We start from the raw sequence: 17562 nt of genomic DNA, 5'->3' as shown, positions 1-17562 counted from the left end.
CTCCAGTACTTTGGCCACCTCATGAGAACAGAAGACTCCCTGGAAAAGACCCTGATGTTGGGAAAGATGGAGGGCACAAGGAGAAGGGGGTGACAGAGGACGAGATGGTGGGACAGTGTTCTCAAAGCTACAAACATGAGTTTGACCAAACTGTGGGAGGCAGTGGACGACAGGAGTGCCTGGCATGCTGTGGTCCATGGGGTCACAAAGAGTCGGACATGACTAAACAACTAAACAACAAAAATATGGACAGACTCCAGTCTTCAAACCCTCCAGTGCTGCTCCAGCACGAGTCAGCAGGTGCTCCCCACAGCTTCAATACACCTGCTGCTGCGTGTACAACTCCCTTTGGAAAATTAATGAGCAAGGACAATTTTTTTAAAAAAAAAACCTGCATTGTTTTTGGAGGCAGTAAGAAAGAACTCATGGGATTTACACATCCTGCCCTTTCCAGGTTAGGGAGACCCAATGTGGACTCCTTTTGCAAAGGCTCCCAAACTGTGGAACTGGTGCTTACCTACCGCCTTGGCAGAACAAAGAAACCTTTCTGGCGCCAACTGCAGGGAAGGGTCATAACTCAGTGGCAGATGACATGATTTGCACGCTGAAGGTCCCAGGTTCAAATTCAGGCTTCTTCAGGTATGGCTGGAGAAGGCCTATGTGTCAAATCCTGCATAACTGCTACCAATCAGTGTAGGTTATACTAAGCTAGAGAAACAAATGGCCTGCTTTGGTCCTACATTACCCCAAATGGTCTGATCCCCCTTGCCCTTCCAAACAGCCCCATATAGTGAATTTTTAAAGGTTTTATTGGTTTTTTTAAAAAAATATTTTATTGTCTTCTATCGCTGGAAGCCACCCAGAGCAGCCGGGGCAACCTAGTCGGATGGGTGGCATATACATAATAAAATTATTATTATTATAAACATGCAACAACAAGTCAAAAAAAAGGAAAGGAAACATAGGGCTTGTAAGATACCCAGCAAGGCTGAAATTCATTTTTAAAAATAAAATATTTAATTTGTTTAAAAAAATAGTGTACATATTTCACATGTAAGAAACACACACGTATAAAAAGTTTCTAGTGATGAAAGGCAAGCCAATTAATTCGATGTCAAAACATGTGGTTGATGCAATTTCTGCACCGTGTATTGTTCCCGCACAAACAGCTGTCAACGCTCCCCTTCCCCAGCTCATACGCGTCTGTGTCACAAATACACATGCACACTTCAAAACGTATCTGCGCCTGACGAATCTGCACTGCCGTGGACAGAACTGAAGCTTTGGTCGTCTATACTGGCAGATGGTACAATCGTAGACATCTTTGCTGGCGCAGGCAGGAAACTTAAATCAGGTGCCGTTTCTCCCCCTGAAAGAGAGAGAAAAGATTTAGTTGTTTCCAAGCTGAGCCAAGCGAACAAATGCAAGATGTGCTGAAGCTGCCGTCATCATCTTCGTATGTAAAAACGCCATGAGGCCCTGCGCATGCTGTTTGGATCATGCAGCATCGGCACATGGGAAGACAACGCCAGAAGATTTTATGCCGGCAGCTGCATTGTTGACTCAGATTTTCCTGGGTGTGTGCTCTGACATCTGTTAGCCACCCACACTGCTAGTAACCCGGACAAACACTAAACAGGAGAGGGGCTAGTTTCTTCCAAATCCAAAAATAGGAGAAGAAATGTTAAGCTATTCAAACCGGACTCTATGAGGATTACAAGCATCCATGACTGTAATCGCTAAAGACCACTCGGCCCCCTTAACTCTGCCCATCTCTCTAGCGGGGCCACTTCAAATTGCGGTTTGCAAGTTTGTTTGGGAGGGTAAGTGAAAACCATCATTTGCCTAGTCTGATGTACTCAGAGAACTTGCAATTTCCATGAACATAGAAGAGACAGAGAACGCACAAGTGAGTCTTGGGCACGCATGTGTGAGCCCAAGGAAATGGCAGCTTCTTATGTTTCTATGATATGATTCCTGCTCTCTGCACACCAGTGTGGCAACCATCAATTGACACTAATGTGCTCTGGAACTCTCTGCCTGTTGATGTGAAAACAGTACAGCGATGATGTCTGGTTACAATCCGGTTACATCTGTTTTAAAAATTGTTTTAAAAATTTCATTGTGCATCTTTTAAGATGTCATAAAGAGCTTCTAAGCATTTTTTTATTGTGCATTTTAAAATCATGAATGTGTTTGCTGACCTGGGCCCCTTTGGGAGGAAGGACAGGATATGAATTTAGTAAACATTTTAGAGAATCATATATGGTCTTTGGACTTCTTTCCCGACTGCTAATTTGCACAAAGCATAGACTCTCGTCATTCTACTGGATCGATGTGCACAGCAGCTTGAATGTCCACCACTTCTGACTTTCATAAGGCAGCCCCCTCAGCCACAAGCTCAACTAACCTCACCTGAAACTGAAATCCACAGCAGGCAGCTATTGTTATATGAAGAAACCATCTTGCCCACCCAAGGTGCAACAAACCAAAAGGAAGTATCAGTTGAGAGCGCCGGGGCCGTGAGCCATTAGAAGTACGAAACCCAAGTCTCTAGCGCAGTTTGCATTACTACTGAGGCATGCTACATTAATAATCTTGCTTCTTTCACTGACACGCATAGCAGCTAACATTTCCCCCTCAACCCTAGAGGGATAATATTTACCAACTCTTCCCCTGCTTAATTATCTACTGTGGCTATGCAACGGCAGCTCAGATTCATATAGTCTGTTCTGTATTGCGCTTCGGAGACTACTAATTAGCAGATCAGCCCTGGCATTGAAGCCGCAGACAAGCAACGGGTATGAGTTTCTAAAGCAGGAGTAGGCAACCTAAGGCCCAGGGGCTGGATGCGGCCCAATCGCCTTCTAAATCTGGCCTGCGGACGGTCCGGGAATCAGCGTGTTTTTACATGAGTAGAATGTGTCCTTTTATTTAAAGTGCATCTCTGGGTTATTTGTGGGGCATAGGAATTTGTTCATATTTTTTTTTCCAAAATATAGTCCAGCCCACCACATGGTCTGAGGGACAGTGGACCGGCCCACGGCTGAAAAAGGTTGCTGACCTGTTCTAAAGTGACCAGCAAGAGGCCACTTGGCTCTTCCTGCTCCCAGGGTCTCTTCGCCACCAGGCCAGCCCAAGTTTCTGATCTAGCACAGGGAGTCTGAGTTTATTTAGCATGACGGACGGCGAAGCGAACCGTGCCTCTGCACTTTCAAGGAAGGCAGTGAGGTTTACTATCAAAGCTGCTCTTGTTCAAGATGCTAAGAAGCCTGACATTTCAGGTGCTCAGCACAGCCATGGATAAGAATATGGGTTTCTGCTGTCTCTTGGGAAACAGCAGAGGCATGGAGGCAGAGCGTGCCTGTCTCTCCATGGCAACGATATAACATCCTATAAATATAGCAAACGAGAGTCACATGCCATGAAAGGCCGGACTCAATTAAAAACTTCTTACACTGCCTCTGAAAGATGCTGGGGTGCAACTCCCAGGAGAAAAGGAACAGACACCCAAACTTTATTAAAAAGAAAAGTCAATGGGCTCTTCTTGGACCAACCATGTGGAAAGTCACAGATCTCAAGGAAAACAGCAATTCACAAGGAGAGTATTTGGAGATCTTGCTGCGAAGCTCCTTTCCAGCCGGCCTGCTTCCTCCTTTCTCAGTTGCATCTTTCCAGAATGAGAGGGTCTCCAACCCTTTAGAGCCTTTCTTTGCAGAGAAGTGGTTTGGTGTTCTGCTTCTTTCGAGCTGTGCTGTTCCTTTTATTTTAAGGTTGAATGAGAACTGCCGGCTGCTGTTGCAAAGGAAAGGAAAATCTGAGCCGCGTGATGCACAAGCAGCTGCCTGACTTGCGAAAACGGTTTTCGAAAGCGATGCTTCCAGAAGCACTAATGCGCTACATTTATGCCTAACAGCATTTTCCCAGTGGACCTAAAAGCTGTGGCTCTAATGGCTGTTCACCAAAGATAAAGACTGAAGACTGCTGAAAATGCTCACTTGGCTGCAAGTGAAAACAACATACCATGAAAGCGATCTAACAACCGTCTAAAAATGCTACAAACCACCATGTATTAAACCAGGGGTCAGCAAACTTTTTCAGCAGGGGGCCGGTCCACTGTCCCTCAGACTTTGTGGGGGGCCGGACTATTTTTTTTTGGGGGGGGGGATGAATGAATTCCTATGCCCCACAAATAACCCAGAAATGCATTTCAAATAAAAGCACACATTCTGCTCATGTAAAAACACGCTGATTCCTGGACCATCTGTGGGCCGGATTTAGAAGGTGAATGGGCCGGATCCAGCCCCGGGGCCTTAGTTTGCCTACCCATGTATTAAACTTATTAATTTTGGGACGCGGGTGGCGCTGTGGGTAAAAGCCTCAGTGCCTAGGGCTTGCCGATCGAAAGGTCGGCGGTTTGAATCCCCGCGGCGGGGTGCGCTCCCGTTGCTCGGTCCCAGCGCCTGCCAACCTAGCAGTTCAAAAGCACCCCCGGGTGCAAGTAGATAAATAGGGACCACTTACCAGCGGGAAGGTAAACGGCGTTTCCGTGTGCTGCGCTGGCTCGCCAGAGCAGCGATGTCACGCTGGCCACGTGACCCGGAAGTGTCTCCGGAGAGCGCTGGCCCCCGGCCTCTTGAGTGAGATGGGCGCACAACCCTAGAGTCTGTCAAGACTGGCCTGTACGGGCAGGGGTACCTTTACCTTTAATTTTGGATTATATTCTGGAGAACCTTGGGTTTCCTCTGAAGTTTATAAGTTTATAAGAAGACAGACCTCAGGGCCATAGTGCATTGCAACTCAATGTCGTTTCAGTGTGTGACAGCAGTGGAAAGGGACTGAAACAAAAGGACCCAAGCCATGTTGCCATTATATCCTACTGTTCTCATAGAGGCCAACCAGATGTCTATGGGGACCCCAAAGTACGATCTGAGCACAAGAGCCCTCTCCCGCCCCACTGCAGATCCCAGCAACCAATATTCAGAAGGATGCTGCCCCCAGCTTTGGAGGTAGAGCAAATCCATTGGGGTTATTAGTCACAGAAAGTCACAGAAAGCCTTCACGGCCTAGGACCCTCGTACCAACGGGACCGCCTCTCCCGGTATGCCCCACGGAGAGCCTCAAGGTCTACAAATAGCAACACCCTAGTGGTCCCGGGCCCTAAGAAAGTCAGATTAGCCTCAACCAGAGGCAGTTTGAATCATAAGGGGCGGCAAGGGAGAAAAAAATATCTGGATTGTGGTTGAACTGGAGCAGCAAAAGATGTTAATGGGACAAATAAAGGGGAGGGGCCAAGCAACAGAGGTTAAGGTCCAGGCTGGGTGTGGCATGTGGACCTCAGAAAGCTGCCCATTTGCGAATTTGACCCTTGGACTGACAAAAGTCCTGTCTCCCCCCCCGGCATAGTTGAACACTCTAACCAATGCACCACACATCTTCTTGGAATTAACTCACGTATTCCTGCCAGACCAAACCATGTTTGCTGGAGGAGATACCTTTTCATTACTCATTTTTGCTTGATGACTATGGCCTGGGCTAACGTAAAACAGAGAAACTGGGTGACCTTCAGGTCTTATCCAGTCCTTTATATCTAATGCTTAATGGAAATTGTTCCCGTTTCCAACACTGCACTCTCCCTTGAAGGTCACTGGACCAGTGACTCCAGTTCTCCCAGAGTGGGTACAAAATGGTTCTCTAAAACCACGGCAGAATTTACATGCAGGACCGAGACACGTTTATGATAATGTGAAGGGTTTAATGGTGTGAAAAGGTCCGCACCTCAGCTGCTTTTGCAGCAGTCTGTGGAGAGGCAGTCTACTGGGCTGAGTGCCAGCACTTCCAAAATTACTTGCAAGCATCTGGGACAGTACTGGAGAGAGGGAGCTGTCAATAAGCAAAAGGTTTCCCATTCTCCTTCACGGATCATGCCACACTCTGCTGCAGTGGTGGAGGAGGAGGAGATTTCCTACAAACAGAAATGAGCTGAGAGGGATTGGGCCTTTGTACAGATTGAATAGTTCCAAAGGAACAGGAGGCAGAGGGTAGGAATATAGACCTGATTCTTACAGTACACAGAAGAAGCAAAAAGCTGGCTGCTGTCATTTCCCCTACCCCAATTTTTTTTGAAACCCAGAATCTAGAGCTCTGCAGAATCCAGAGTTTTTAAAACCTAGAGTGAACCCACGGAGCCATTAAAATCATAAGGGAGCTGTTTCCAGAAGAACAGTGAAGGGATAGAGACTTTGGCTATCATCATGGGGTGGTTGGGCTCACTTGCGCTGCCCCATCTCCAGCCCAAGGAACCTTCCGAATGGAATTCCTGCCACTGGCATTGTGGATATGTGTCTCTTAATGAACGGAATAGAGTGAAAGATTATGAGTCATGGGACAGGGACAGACAGTGTGTGCATGAACTCGGTTGGGTTTTTTTTTTGTTTTTTGTTTGCTATTTTGTTAATGTTGTTGCTACTGTTTTATAGATGACAAAATGCGGCACTGATTTGTTAACCATATAATATGGCTTTTGTTGTAATAGTTCAGTTCAGCTTATTTTTTTAGTTGTTTTGTTGATGGTGTTTTATGGATTGTTTTACTGAAGATTTGTTCATTGCCCCTATATGCTGTATTACTGTATTGTTATTTGTGTTTTTTTTGTAAGCCGCTTTGGGATTCATTTGAATGAAAAGCGGCACAGAAATATAACAAATCAAATCAGTCAAAATCAACCTGTTTTCCTACTGCAGTGCTTTTCAAGATTTCGGCCTTTGGCCTGCCTTTCCATATTGACTAGCTGGCTGGAGGACCTCTGCTTGATAACCACGGGACATCTGTTCTGGACAGACCTGTTGGCTTTTAGTCTCACTCCGTGACCCGAGAGAAAGCTCAAAAGCAGAAGATCAGCAGTGGTGGACAAATTTGCCTTCTGGAGCCAGGTTCACGGAGGAAGTCTTGAGAGCTACCATGGATCTTTGAGTCCCTTTCAAATACAGGCCATAACCAACTGATGCGCATCATGCCGATCCTGGAAGTACTTTAAAAATGGCAAAAACAACCCTCAAAGAGCCCAGGCACGAAAACAGCACCTAGCAATCCCACAAGCCTTTGCAAGTGCAATCCCAGGAGCCCTTGCACAGACCGCTGTGGCTCTGTGGTGAGTTGGTGTTTGAGCAAGGAGGTTTGGAGGGAGCAAATGTGGTGGAGTTTGGCATCTGGTAAATGCTCTGTTTTTTAAAGGGTTTTTTCAAGGGTTTCCAGAGGTTGAGAGAGGGTTTTCAGGCTTTTCACTGACGCGGGCAGTGCCCCGGAACGTAACCCCTGCATAAGTGGGGAGTTGTCTGTACAATCTGAAAGCCGCTGCCAACGTTGTTTCACTGCTAAGCACAAGTTAATGGAGACAACAAAAATGACTTCAATGTCTTCTTTCAGGACACTTTCCAAAGATGCTTCCTTTCTGTTTGCTTTTTAAAATAACAACAGTGACATGTTTGCATTGTTTCCCCATCCATTTTTCTTGTTGTTGTTGTTGTGGGGCGGGGAGAGAGAAACACTGACCCCCAAGTTCCGGGAAAATCCATTTTCAGTTATTGTTTATTCTGCACTTCTCACACCCCTCCCCTGGCTTTAGATATGAAGCTTTAATCTTTCGTTACAAATATTTGTAGCTTATATTCAACTTAACGTTTTATACAAAAATGCTATATAAGGGAAGGCTACGAAGAGGGGAAGAAACCGAAACATAAGCAGATGATTACACTGGGATAAACTGTTTTTATTTTAGTGAAAGGAGATAGCACTCTTGCTATCACTTATTGCCTGGGCTTGGGTCAAAACTATGCAAACAAGGAAAAGTGTTTTGGCTTTAATCTCATCTCTTTCATCTGCAGCCCAACCCAGGCTGACTAGGAAAGCGGCCCAGATTTTTAACAGAAACTTCTGGGACTGGAAGAAGCGCAGCCAAGTTAAGCATTAAGTCTGCTTCCTTCTTGCTCACACACCCTAATATCTGCACTGAGCTAATACGCAGATTAAGAGCATCCCTCGAATTACTGTTTTGTTCTATCTGTTTTATAAATGTATCTGCCGCCCTAAAGCCAAGGCCTCTGAGGGTGGCTTGCAAAATATTAACACCGAACCAGCAAGTTAAACACAAAATAAAATAATGCAATACTACAGAGTGTGCAGGGAAACACACATTAGAAAACAAGAAAGAAAAACAGAACAAAAGCCAGCTAGCTGGTACTCTCGCAGTCCAGCATTTGATGGGATTTGATACAGTACTGGAAAGATATCAAAGGCTATGGCAGGTGAACCTTCCTGGGAAGCACATTCCACATTTGCTGAAATGTCCTAAGTCATTTAGGAGTGTTTTCTTTTTAAAGGTTTTCTTTTTAAAGGGATTTTTCCCAAGCAATCTGAGACTGCGCCTGCTTGACACTAACCTCTCCTCCGCCCTCTTCATGCCTCTTCTGATTCAGGGAGACAGGGAGCTAGTCACAGTAGGAGGGGGACACCCATGACTCTGTTAGGATTCTCAGCCGCAGTCAGAGGTAACTGGCCACACACCAGGCATTCGGCTCGAGATCCTTGTTGACCTTCCCGTCTGCGTCCCCGGCAGGTTACAGGCAAGGTCACAAATCGGCGATCCCACTCAACGTGAGAGGGACACACCCTCCTCCCTCCTCCCTGCTTCCCTCAGGGAGGGGAAAAGAGACAGACAGAAATCTATTTACATCTCTTTATTTCTGTCATTCCAGCAGTACAGAGAAACGTGTCTGTACCCTCCAGTCTCCAGCAGAAGACCACACTAACTCCACCCCTGTACTTCCAGTACAGGTCGGATGACACTCTGAGCTAACATCCGGTGCTCAGTACACTGAATGGACTGCCCCCTTTTTCCAATAGTACAGTCCCAGACATCAACATTGTGTTTTGCATTCCAGACACCTGCAGCTTGCTTTTGCATTGCTGCTTTTTCCTGACAACCTCTTCACCAGCCATTTCTGCCTCTTGGCCTCCCTCCTCTCCTGCTTCTGCTTCTGGATTTGTCTCTGCCACAGACTGCCCCTGCTCACTAAGCCCTGTTACCTCTTCAGATTCTGAAACCTCATAGAACAGAATACTCATAGAATCATAGAGTTGGAATAGACCACAAGGGCCATCGAGTCCAACCCCCTGCCAAGCAGGAAACACCATCAGAGCACTCCTGACATATGCTGGTCAAGCCTCTGCTTAAAGACCTTCAAAGAAGGAGACTCCACCACACTCCTTGGCAGCAAATTCCACTGTCGAACAGCTCTTACTGTCAGGAAGTTCTTCCTAATGTTTAGGTGGAATCTTCTTTCTTGTAGTTTGGATCCATTGCTCCGTGTCCGCTTCTCTGGAGCAGCAGAAAACAACCTTTCTCCCTCCTCTATATGACATCCTTTTATATATTTGAAATATATAAAATATAATATAAACAACCTCCCTCCCTCCCCCCATCTTCTCTCTCTGACCACTTGTTCTCCCACCACCAATCCCTGGGTTCTGGGCCTTCTTTCCCTTGGTGGTTTGCCAGCTGGTTCCTCCCATTATTCCTCTGTGTCCAACCAGTCCATGACATTAATTGCACTGAGAAACAGACTGTCAGCCACCGTAGATGCCCGAGTAGAGGACAGCTGAATGTTAACCCAAAATACACAAATGTAGGCAATGGCTCTGGGCAGTCAGGCAGAGGGAGGGAGCGCTGTGCTTCCCATCTGCAAACACGTTCCCTAGTAGAAGCCGAAGAACAGCAGTGCACATTCCTGCTGCTCCACAGAGGCTTTTAGGTCCAGTTGTCTCATAAACCGCAAAGCATGTTGATGGCCCAGCACAATTCTGTTTCCTCTCTCCAGAGCTCTGGCAAGGCCAACAGATCAGGTGTCTTTATTACCATTTGAGCTACTAGAAGAATTTGCCCGTAGCTAGAAAAGCATCCTAGCATGAAGGCAGTAAACACGTGAATTTCAAGGGTCCTGCTGGGGCCAGGTGCGCCAGATGGCAGAGGTACACAACATAACAATAACCTGAGTAATTGTTGTTATTTACAGTGGTGCCCCGCAAGACGAATGCCTCGCAAGACGGAAAACCCGCTAGACGAAAGGGTTTTCCGTTTTGGAGGTGCTTCGCAAAACGAATTTCCTATGGGCTTGCTTCGCAAGATGAAAATGTATTGCGAGTTCCTGCAGGGTTTTTTTCCTCCCCCCCTTTTTCCCAAGTCGCTAAGCCGCTTATCAGCTGATCCGCTAAGCCGCTTAACAGCTGATCCGCTAAGCCGCTTAACAGCTGATCGCTAAGCCGCTTATCAGCTGATCCGCTAAGCCGCTAATAGCGCTAATCCGCTAATGGGCTTGCTTCGCAAGGCGAAAAAACCGCAAGACGAAGAGACTCGCGGAACGGATTCTTTTTGTCTTCCGAGGCACCACTGTATTAAAATTATTTGTCGCTTTTCTTACAGAAACTCAGAACGACTTACAACACAAGCCTTTTAACATTCCAGTTTGGTTCCAGCTGATTTTTTTTAAAAAAATTAAAGTGTTTCTAGACATGTGAGGATAAGCTTAAATGGATGTGCACGATGGCTGGGAAAAACCACGTTTAGGAGGGAAACAACTGGGGTGGCTTGGCTGTCCTGCTTGCGAGCATCAGCAGACGGATTTACTTGCAAGCTTTGTGTTATACTGGAGCAGAGGAAGCCAGCAAGAGAGAAGCTATTTTAGACAATCAGATCTGTTTCTGAAAGTGACAGCGATAAGAATCCTACACGCAACGGGTGCCAGGAGCAAACAAAATTAATGCAGCGTTGAGGAAACACGCCCCCCCCCCCCATTTTCACATCAGATGGCGTGCTGGCAACTGTAGCGCTGTGGCCTCACGCTGCTCTTCCAGCATTCCTCAAAGCTGTGCAAGAAAATGTGTGTGAGAGAGACAGAGATCGCATTGCCATGCGCGTGCAGACACACACACACTCAAGAGCAATGTCAGAGCCTTCGCTTTCTCAATCTGTCTCTACAGCGAGCACACACACGTGCAATTATAACACACACGGACACACATATTCATAAGGCACATCTGTGTTCAAAAGTACAGTAGGAGTAGCGGTAAGTAATCACTGCTCACTAGAAAGCACATTGACTTCGTAATAATATCTGAATAATTGCCAGTGGCAATACCTACTTTTTCACACGTAGATGATGCCCCGGGGGAAAAGAGGATTGTCATATCACAGACCGAAGGGATCAGGAAGCCTCACTAAGGCTAGCTGTGATTTCCAGGGCTTTAATAGGCACAGCCCAGCCATTCAGAGAAGGCCTATGAACCTTGAGGACCAGATAGCCTTTTTACAATCTGGAAGCAGGGGCTGCCAGGGGTCCCAACTGTGCTGCATGTTAGAAGAAGAAAAATCCTCAGGCAGAAAATGCATGAAGCAGCATAACGTCAGGGTCTGCAAACAGCCCTTGAAGTTTCCTGAGTACAAAAGCAACCTTGTGTCCATTGGCAATCCTAAAAGATAAATAAATCACAGTTTGTACAAGCAAATCCTCCTTGTATTGTTGCACGCCAACTATTATCTTGAACAATGCCACTGGAAGCAGTTCTAAGCAACATTAAAGGAGGTGCCTCTGGTTAATGTGTTTGTGTTTTAGAAATTGCAGTTCTCTCAGATGCTTGCAAATTAAAAAGCAAAAACACAACCCTAGAAAGTTTTAGAAAGAAGAGATGGGACTGGGGGCTCCCACTGCTGAATTGCGGGGTTCAGCAGTACGGTATTGTGTTCAGTGTACACACACACACACACACACACACACACACACACACACACACCCCACCACCACCACCAATGGGAATAAGAGCCGGTTCAAGTTCTAAGTTGCCATTATTTGGCTAATAGCTTCAAGCTGCCAGGGCACAGCTGCATGGGTCCAGCCAGACAGGCTCTCACAGCAATGCTTTGATAGCGTGGGGGCCCTTAAGTGTCAGGATATAGAAAAGGCAGCAGTTGTTGGCTGTGAAAACAGTCTGATGCAAACCAGATGGGGGCTCGCTTGACGGGCAACACAAAAGGAAAACAATCGGTTCATTCAACAAAAGTCAAGCTACTGCCCAAGAGAGTTAGCAGAACACAACAACAGTCAACCAGAGTGGAAGCAAACAAGAAACGGTTGTGTGGCTCTGGTTAAGAGGGGAAATTGCTCCTCTTTTGTTTAGGCTGAGGAGTTTTTATTTCTAATTCTTACATTCATTAATTTCAGTCCAGATTAGCCCCCCCCCCATCCCCCTTTCCTCCAAAGTGCTTCGTGTGTGTGTGTGTGTGTGTGTGTGTGTGTGTGTGTGTGTGTGTGTTGCTCATTCTGCTTCTGCCTTAAGGCACCTTAAGAAAACTGTAAAGTATATATTTATTTTACTTGGAATTTCCTCTTGGAAATTTCTAAATAAGGCGGACCTTCTTTTCCTTGAACACCTCCCAGAAGGTGTGGCTATCTCACTGCTTTGACAGTAAAAAAATGAGTTATCCACATAGCGACAACATTGGTGAACCCATTTTTATCTAAGTGGGCTTCGTTGTGCTGGAAGTATTCCCTCTTTTAGGAAATCCTGTTCACACCAACTTGCCTACTGAGGAACTCCTGCAGGTGTGTGCCACAACAACCCAGTGTGGTCCAGAGGATTCTGGGACATATTTTAGCAAGTGCACACACAGCGCATAGCCAGGTCTGCTGGACCTCACTCTGGCCCCTGCATCAACTGAAAGTGCTAACTACAGCCGACACTCTTATGTCTACTGATCGGCAGTACGGAGGCAAGGGAAGATTTCAGGGAGTCTTCTTCATCATTACTGACCATCCAACTGAGGATCATGCATAAGATATCACAGACATCAGGGTTCACTCCCTATGCCAGATACACTATGCAAACTTTTCAGGCACTCAGCACACCTTTAATGGTCCCTTCCATTTGACTGATTAACATCCTGTACCCTTTAAAATGGGACGCGGGTGGCGCTGTGGGTAAAACCACAGAGCCTAGGACTTGCCGAACGCATGGTCGGTGGTTCGAATCCCCGCGGCGGGGTGCACTCCCGTCGTTCGGTCCCAGCGCCTGCCAACCTAGCAGTTCGAAAGCACCCCCGGGTGCAAGTAGATAAATAGGGACTGCTTACTGGTGGGAAGGTAAACGGCGTTCCGTGTGCTGCGCTGGCTCGCCAGATGCAGCTTGTCACGCTGGCCACGTGACCCGGAAGTGTCTGCGGACAGCGCTGGCTCCCGGCCTCTAGAGTGAGATGAGCGCACAACCCTAGAGTCTGGCAAGACTGGCCCGAACGGGCAGGGGTACCTTTACCTTTACCTTACCCTTTAAAATGCAATTGTGGGAGAGGGGTTATTGCTTTATTTTTGTTCTTGTTTTTATTATGCATTTTGTGTTTTTACCTTGTATTTTCATGCTGTGAACTGCCCTGAGTTCTATGGATGAAGGGCAGCATACTTTTTTTGAATGTCCCATATTTGCCCATCCTATCTTTCTGGTTCTTACCTTTTCAAATTATCATCGCAGGATTAGCATGTCACACTAAACTGTGGCCTAGTGCAAGGGTGGGGAAGCTTTGGTCCTCTGGATGTGGCTCATATAATTCTCTTCCAGCCCAGCAAGAATGGCTAACTGCCAGGGATTATGGAAATCCAGCAACATTTGAGCAGCACCCCGCACCTGGCTTAGTGCAACATGCATGAACCACAGCAAGAACACTGTGTGCTTCTCTGTTCCCTTTTCTCCTCCTGCGCAGCCGGCAGGAGGAGCTCAGAAGCTTTTGCTCTTACGACAAGCAGAGAACTAGAGAGCCAATGGTGGTTTAGTGGTTAAGAGCGTTGGACTAGGACCTGGGACAGCAGGGTTCGAATCCCCACTCAGCCATGAAGCTCACTAGGTGACCTTGGAGACAGCCATCATCTCTTAGGTCTAACCACCCTCACAGGGTTGTTGTTGTGATGATGAAATGGGGAGGAGGAGGAAAGCCACATCAACCACCTTGAGATCCTTGCGAGATAAAGGTGGTATATAAATGTGAAAAATAAATAAATTCAAAAGCCAGGCAGCCACGAACATGCGTGGGACACAACAGTGGGAATAAGAAGCATGTTTTCTAAGTAGCATATCACTGTGCTCAAGCAATGGGGAATAGTATTAAATATTCCCTATTGATAATTTTTTCATAAAAATAATAATTCAAGACTGCAATCTGCTAAAAGAAACCTTCATTAAGGCCTGCCAACTATGCACAGCAATCACTTGAAGAACTACAATTATGCTCTTAAGAGAGGGAGAGGGGGAACACGCAGCGCCCTGAAACACTGGCAATTAGGGAGCTACCCAAATAGGCCCGGCTTTTACTTAAAATCTTAAAATGGCTTTTCTGAGTTAAGTGCTGTGTTTCATTGAAGTAATGTAAACCTATTTGATGTCAGATTATGTACAGAACAACACATGCGCGCAGCCTGGCAACGCTGGGATGTCACACAAGCAACTAGCCAACATGGCTGGAATTAAATATATAGTACCGGAACATCCCTCTGCTGCAATCCTAGACATGAGAACCAGGAGATAAGTTACAGTAAGTTCAGGGGTCAGAGGAAGTTCACTGCACCCAGTTCTCATTGAAATCAGGGGGATCCCCTAAGCTATGATTGCCATTAGCTTTGAACCTGCTTGGGTTGTGAACAAGAGTGGCAGCCATGACTCCCCGTGACGTTTTCCTCCCTCTGGAACCCTGGGCCTGAGTCCAATGAAGGTAGTGCTAAGGTGGGGAACCTCAAACCTGGCCCCCAAGCCTCCATCACCTCCTCGGCCACATTCATCACCGACCCTTTAGGGTGGATTGTTTTGCGGCAGAGGCCAGCAGCCTCTCCTCCCCCCAGCCATGTCCCTCTGCCTCGACATAATTTTTATCACGAATCCCCGTCGCACCATCTCAACAATCACTCCCAGAAACGAAACAACTGACATTCTGCACATACAGACGCACGCAGCACCAGCTATAACCTGCTCAACTTTTTCAGCCTCTAATTTAGCCCCCAGCTTTCTGCATGGTATAGGCCAAGGGGGCAGTTAAGGACAGCTTTATATTTTCTGCTTGGCGCCACTCGGAAGTGACAGGCACCATGCTGCTGTGGCCCTAATTTGCAAGAAGCGTAGGGAAGGGTAACTAACCGGCTCCTGGGCTAATATAGTCATTAGCATCCCAGCGTGCCCCTTCCTTTAAACGTCCATTCATTCTGCTTTTCGGTTCCCTGTTTATGTAAAGGGACGTATGCCTGATGGGGTGAACGCAGGTCAGCCTCGCCAGCTCAGCATCACCCTCATCTGCTTTTATTCAGGGCCACTCAAGGCGGGTGCCAGCGGGATCCTTGCCCATCTCGCCGTTTCGCTTTTCTCAATGAAGGCAGCGGCAATTACTAGTTTCATGAAGTGCACAATGCAGGGCGCTCAGAGCTGTTCCAGCTATATCCTAGAGTAAGTGTCCGGGTCCTGCGAGGGACTGTGAGAAAGACTTGTTTCTGGCAAGAAGCCTTTCGGAGGGGAAAGGAGGAGAGAATAACAATGGTTTTTTAAAGCGCATTTGGCAAAGATGACAAAGCAAAGGCCCTACAGAATGAAGTTTCACCAGTAGCATAGGAGTCCAAGGCAGCACCAAGAAGAAAACAATATTAATGTTGATTTCTATCGCAGCAGCTGGTAGCACCTCTCCTTCTCTTCCCCACTTTCCCACTTTATACTGAAAGGCCTCACCAGACTCCACATTACCTGTCATTTACTTTATGTTACTTCTTTACAAAAAATATTGATATACTGCTATATCACAAAAACACCCAAAGTGGTTTACAATAATATTTTTATGTACCAATGCCACATAGCAATTTAAAACCAGAGATCATCAATTCATTATTACTGAAAAGTGTGCTTTTGATTGCCTATGTAAAGCCTGGTGGAATACAAAACCTTTCAGCAGGCCTTTAGAGGTTCAAACAGAAGGCGCCTGCTGAATCTCTGTTGGTAGAGGATCCTACAAGACTGGGCCGATGACACTATTTCATTCTCCTTCATGCTGAGGGCAGCTGCTCCTTGTCAACTGGGGGATGTTGTCACCACCAACACTCCTGCAGATGATCTCAGTGACTGAGCTGGGATCAGAGTTTAGACAGCCGCCAAGGTATTGCTGGACCGAAGTTGTTCAGGGCTTTGTAAATTGGCAAGGACCTTCATGCTGGTTGGCAGCAAATGGGCAGCCCGTGCAGATGTTCTAACAAGGGGGTCGTATATTCATAGAATCATAGAGTTGGAAGAGACCACAAGGGCCATCGAGTCCAACCCCCTGCCAAGCAGGAAACACCATCAGAGCACTCCTGACATATGCTGGTCAAGCCTCTGCTTAAAGACCTCCAAAGAAGGAGACTCCACCACACTCCTTGGCAGCAAATTCCACTGTCAAACAGTTCTTACTGTCAGGAAGTTCTTCCTAATGTTTAGGTGGAATCTTCTTTCTTGTAGTTTGGATCCATTGCACCGTGTCCGCTTCTCTGGAGCAGCAGAAAACAACCTTTCTCCCTCCTCTATATGACATCCTTTTATATATTTGAAGATGGCTAACATATCACCCCTTAACCTCCTCTTCTCCAGGCTAAACATGCCCAGCTCCCTTAGCCGTTCCTCATAAGGCATCGTTTCCAGGCCTTTGACCATTTTGGTTGCCCTCCTCTGGACACGTTCCAGTTTGTCAGTGTCCTTCTTGAACTGTGGTGCCCAGAACTGGACACAGTACTCCTGGTGAGGTCTGACCAGAGCAGAATACAGTGGCACTATTACTTCCCTTGATCTAGATGCTATACTCCTATTGATGCAGCCCAGAATTGCATTGGCTTTTTTTAGCTGCCGTGTCAAACTGTTGGCTCATGTCAAGTTTGTGGTCAACCAAGACTCCTAGATCCTTTTCACATGTACTGCTCTCAAGCCAGGTGTCCCCCATCTTGTATTTGTGCCTCTCATTTTTTTTGCCCAAGTGCAATACTTTACATTTCTCCCTGTTAAAGTTCATCTTGTTTGTTTTGGCCCAGTTCTCTAATCTGTCAAGGTCATTTTGAAGTGTGATCCTGTCCTCTGGGGGTGTTAGCCACCCCTCCCAGTTTGGTGTCATCTGCAAATATTGTTGGCCACGTGTCACCATCAGCAGTCTGGCTGCCGCATTCTGCTCAAGCTGGAGCTTCCAAGCCAGGCCCAAGGGCATTCCCACATAGGGATTGCATTACAGCAATCAAGGTTACAGAAGCATTTCTGGCCTTTACAGAAATGATAGGGATACGAAATCCTGTGGCAAGACCTACTGTCATAATTGTTTCAGCCCAATGCTTTGACTCAAATTCCTAAAGGTTTTTACTCAAGCAAGCGACAAACCAGAACTGGAAGACCAGGCATTCTAAGCTTACCAAACCTTAGAACCCAGGTAGCAAAATGTGCTTTGTTAGCTACTCATTTTTCTGAACAGCTGAGCAGGAA

The 17562-nt window shown here is 46.6% G+C and overlaps 1 protein-coding gene and 1 long non-coding RNA gene across 2 annotated transcripts in view; both read right to left on the bottom strand.

Moving 5' to 3' along the window:
* Positions 1-994: 994 nt before the first annotated feature.
* Positions 995-17562, bottom strand: part of KIAA0586 (KIAA0586 ortholog) — a 76601-nt gene continuing 60033 nt past the window's right edge. Inside the window, exon 33 of the mRNA XM_028733520.2 lies at positions 995-1369. Coding sequence (XP_028589353.2) covers positions 1230-1369 — 140 coding nt within the window. The 3' untranslated portion in view covers positions 995-1229. The remainder of the gene's footprint in view (positions 1370-17562) is intronic.
* On the bottom strand, positions 3466-11190 carry LOC144325756 (uncharacterized). Its single transcript, XR_013390952.1, has 2 exons — positions 8983-11190; positions 3466-8516 (listed from the first exon to the last, which is right to left on the bottom strand). It is a non-coding gene; the product is annotated as an uncharacterized LOC144325756 (long non-coding RNA).

This window comes from Podarcis muralis, chromosome 1 (genome assembly GCF_964188315.1).
Source record: "Podarcis muralis chromosome 1, rPodMur119.hap1.1, whole genome shotgun sequence".
NCBI classification, from domain to species: Eukaryota; Metazoa; Chordata; class Lepidosauria; order Squamata; family Lacertidae; genus Podarcis; species Podarcis muralis.
The sequence above is the reverse complement of the archived record's forward strand: the minus strand, read 5'-3'. Positions and strand labels throughout refer to the sequence as shown.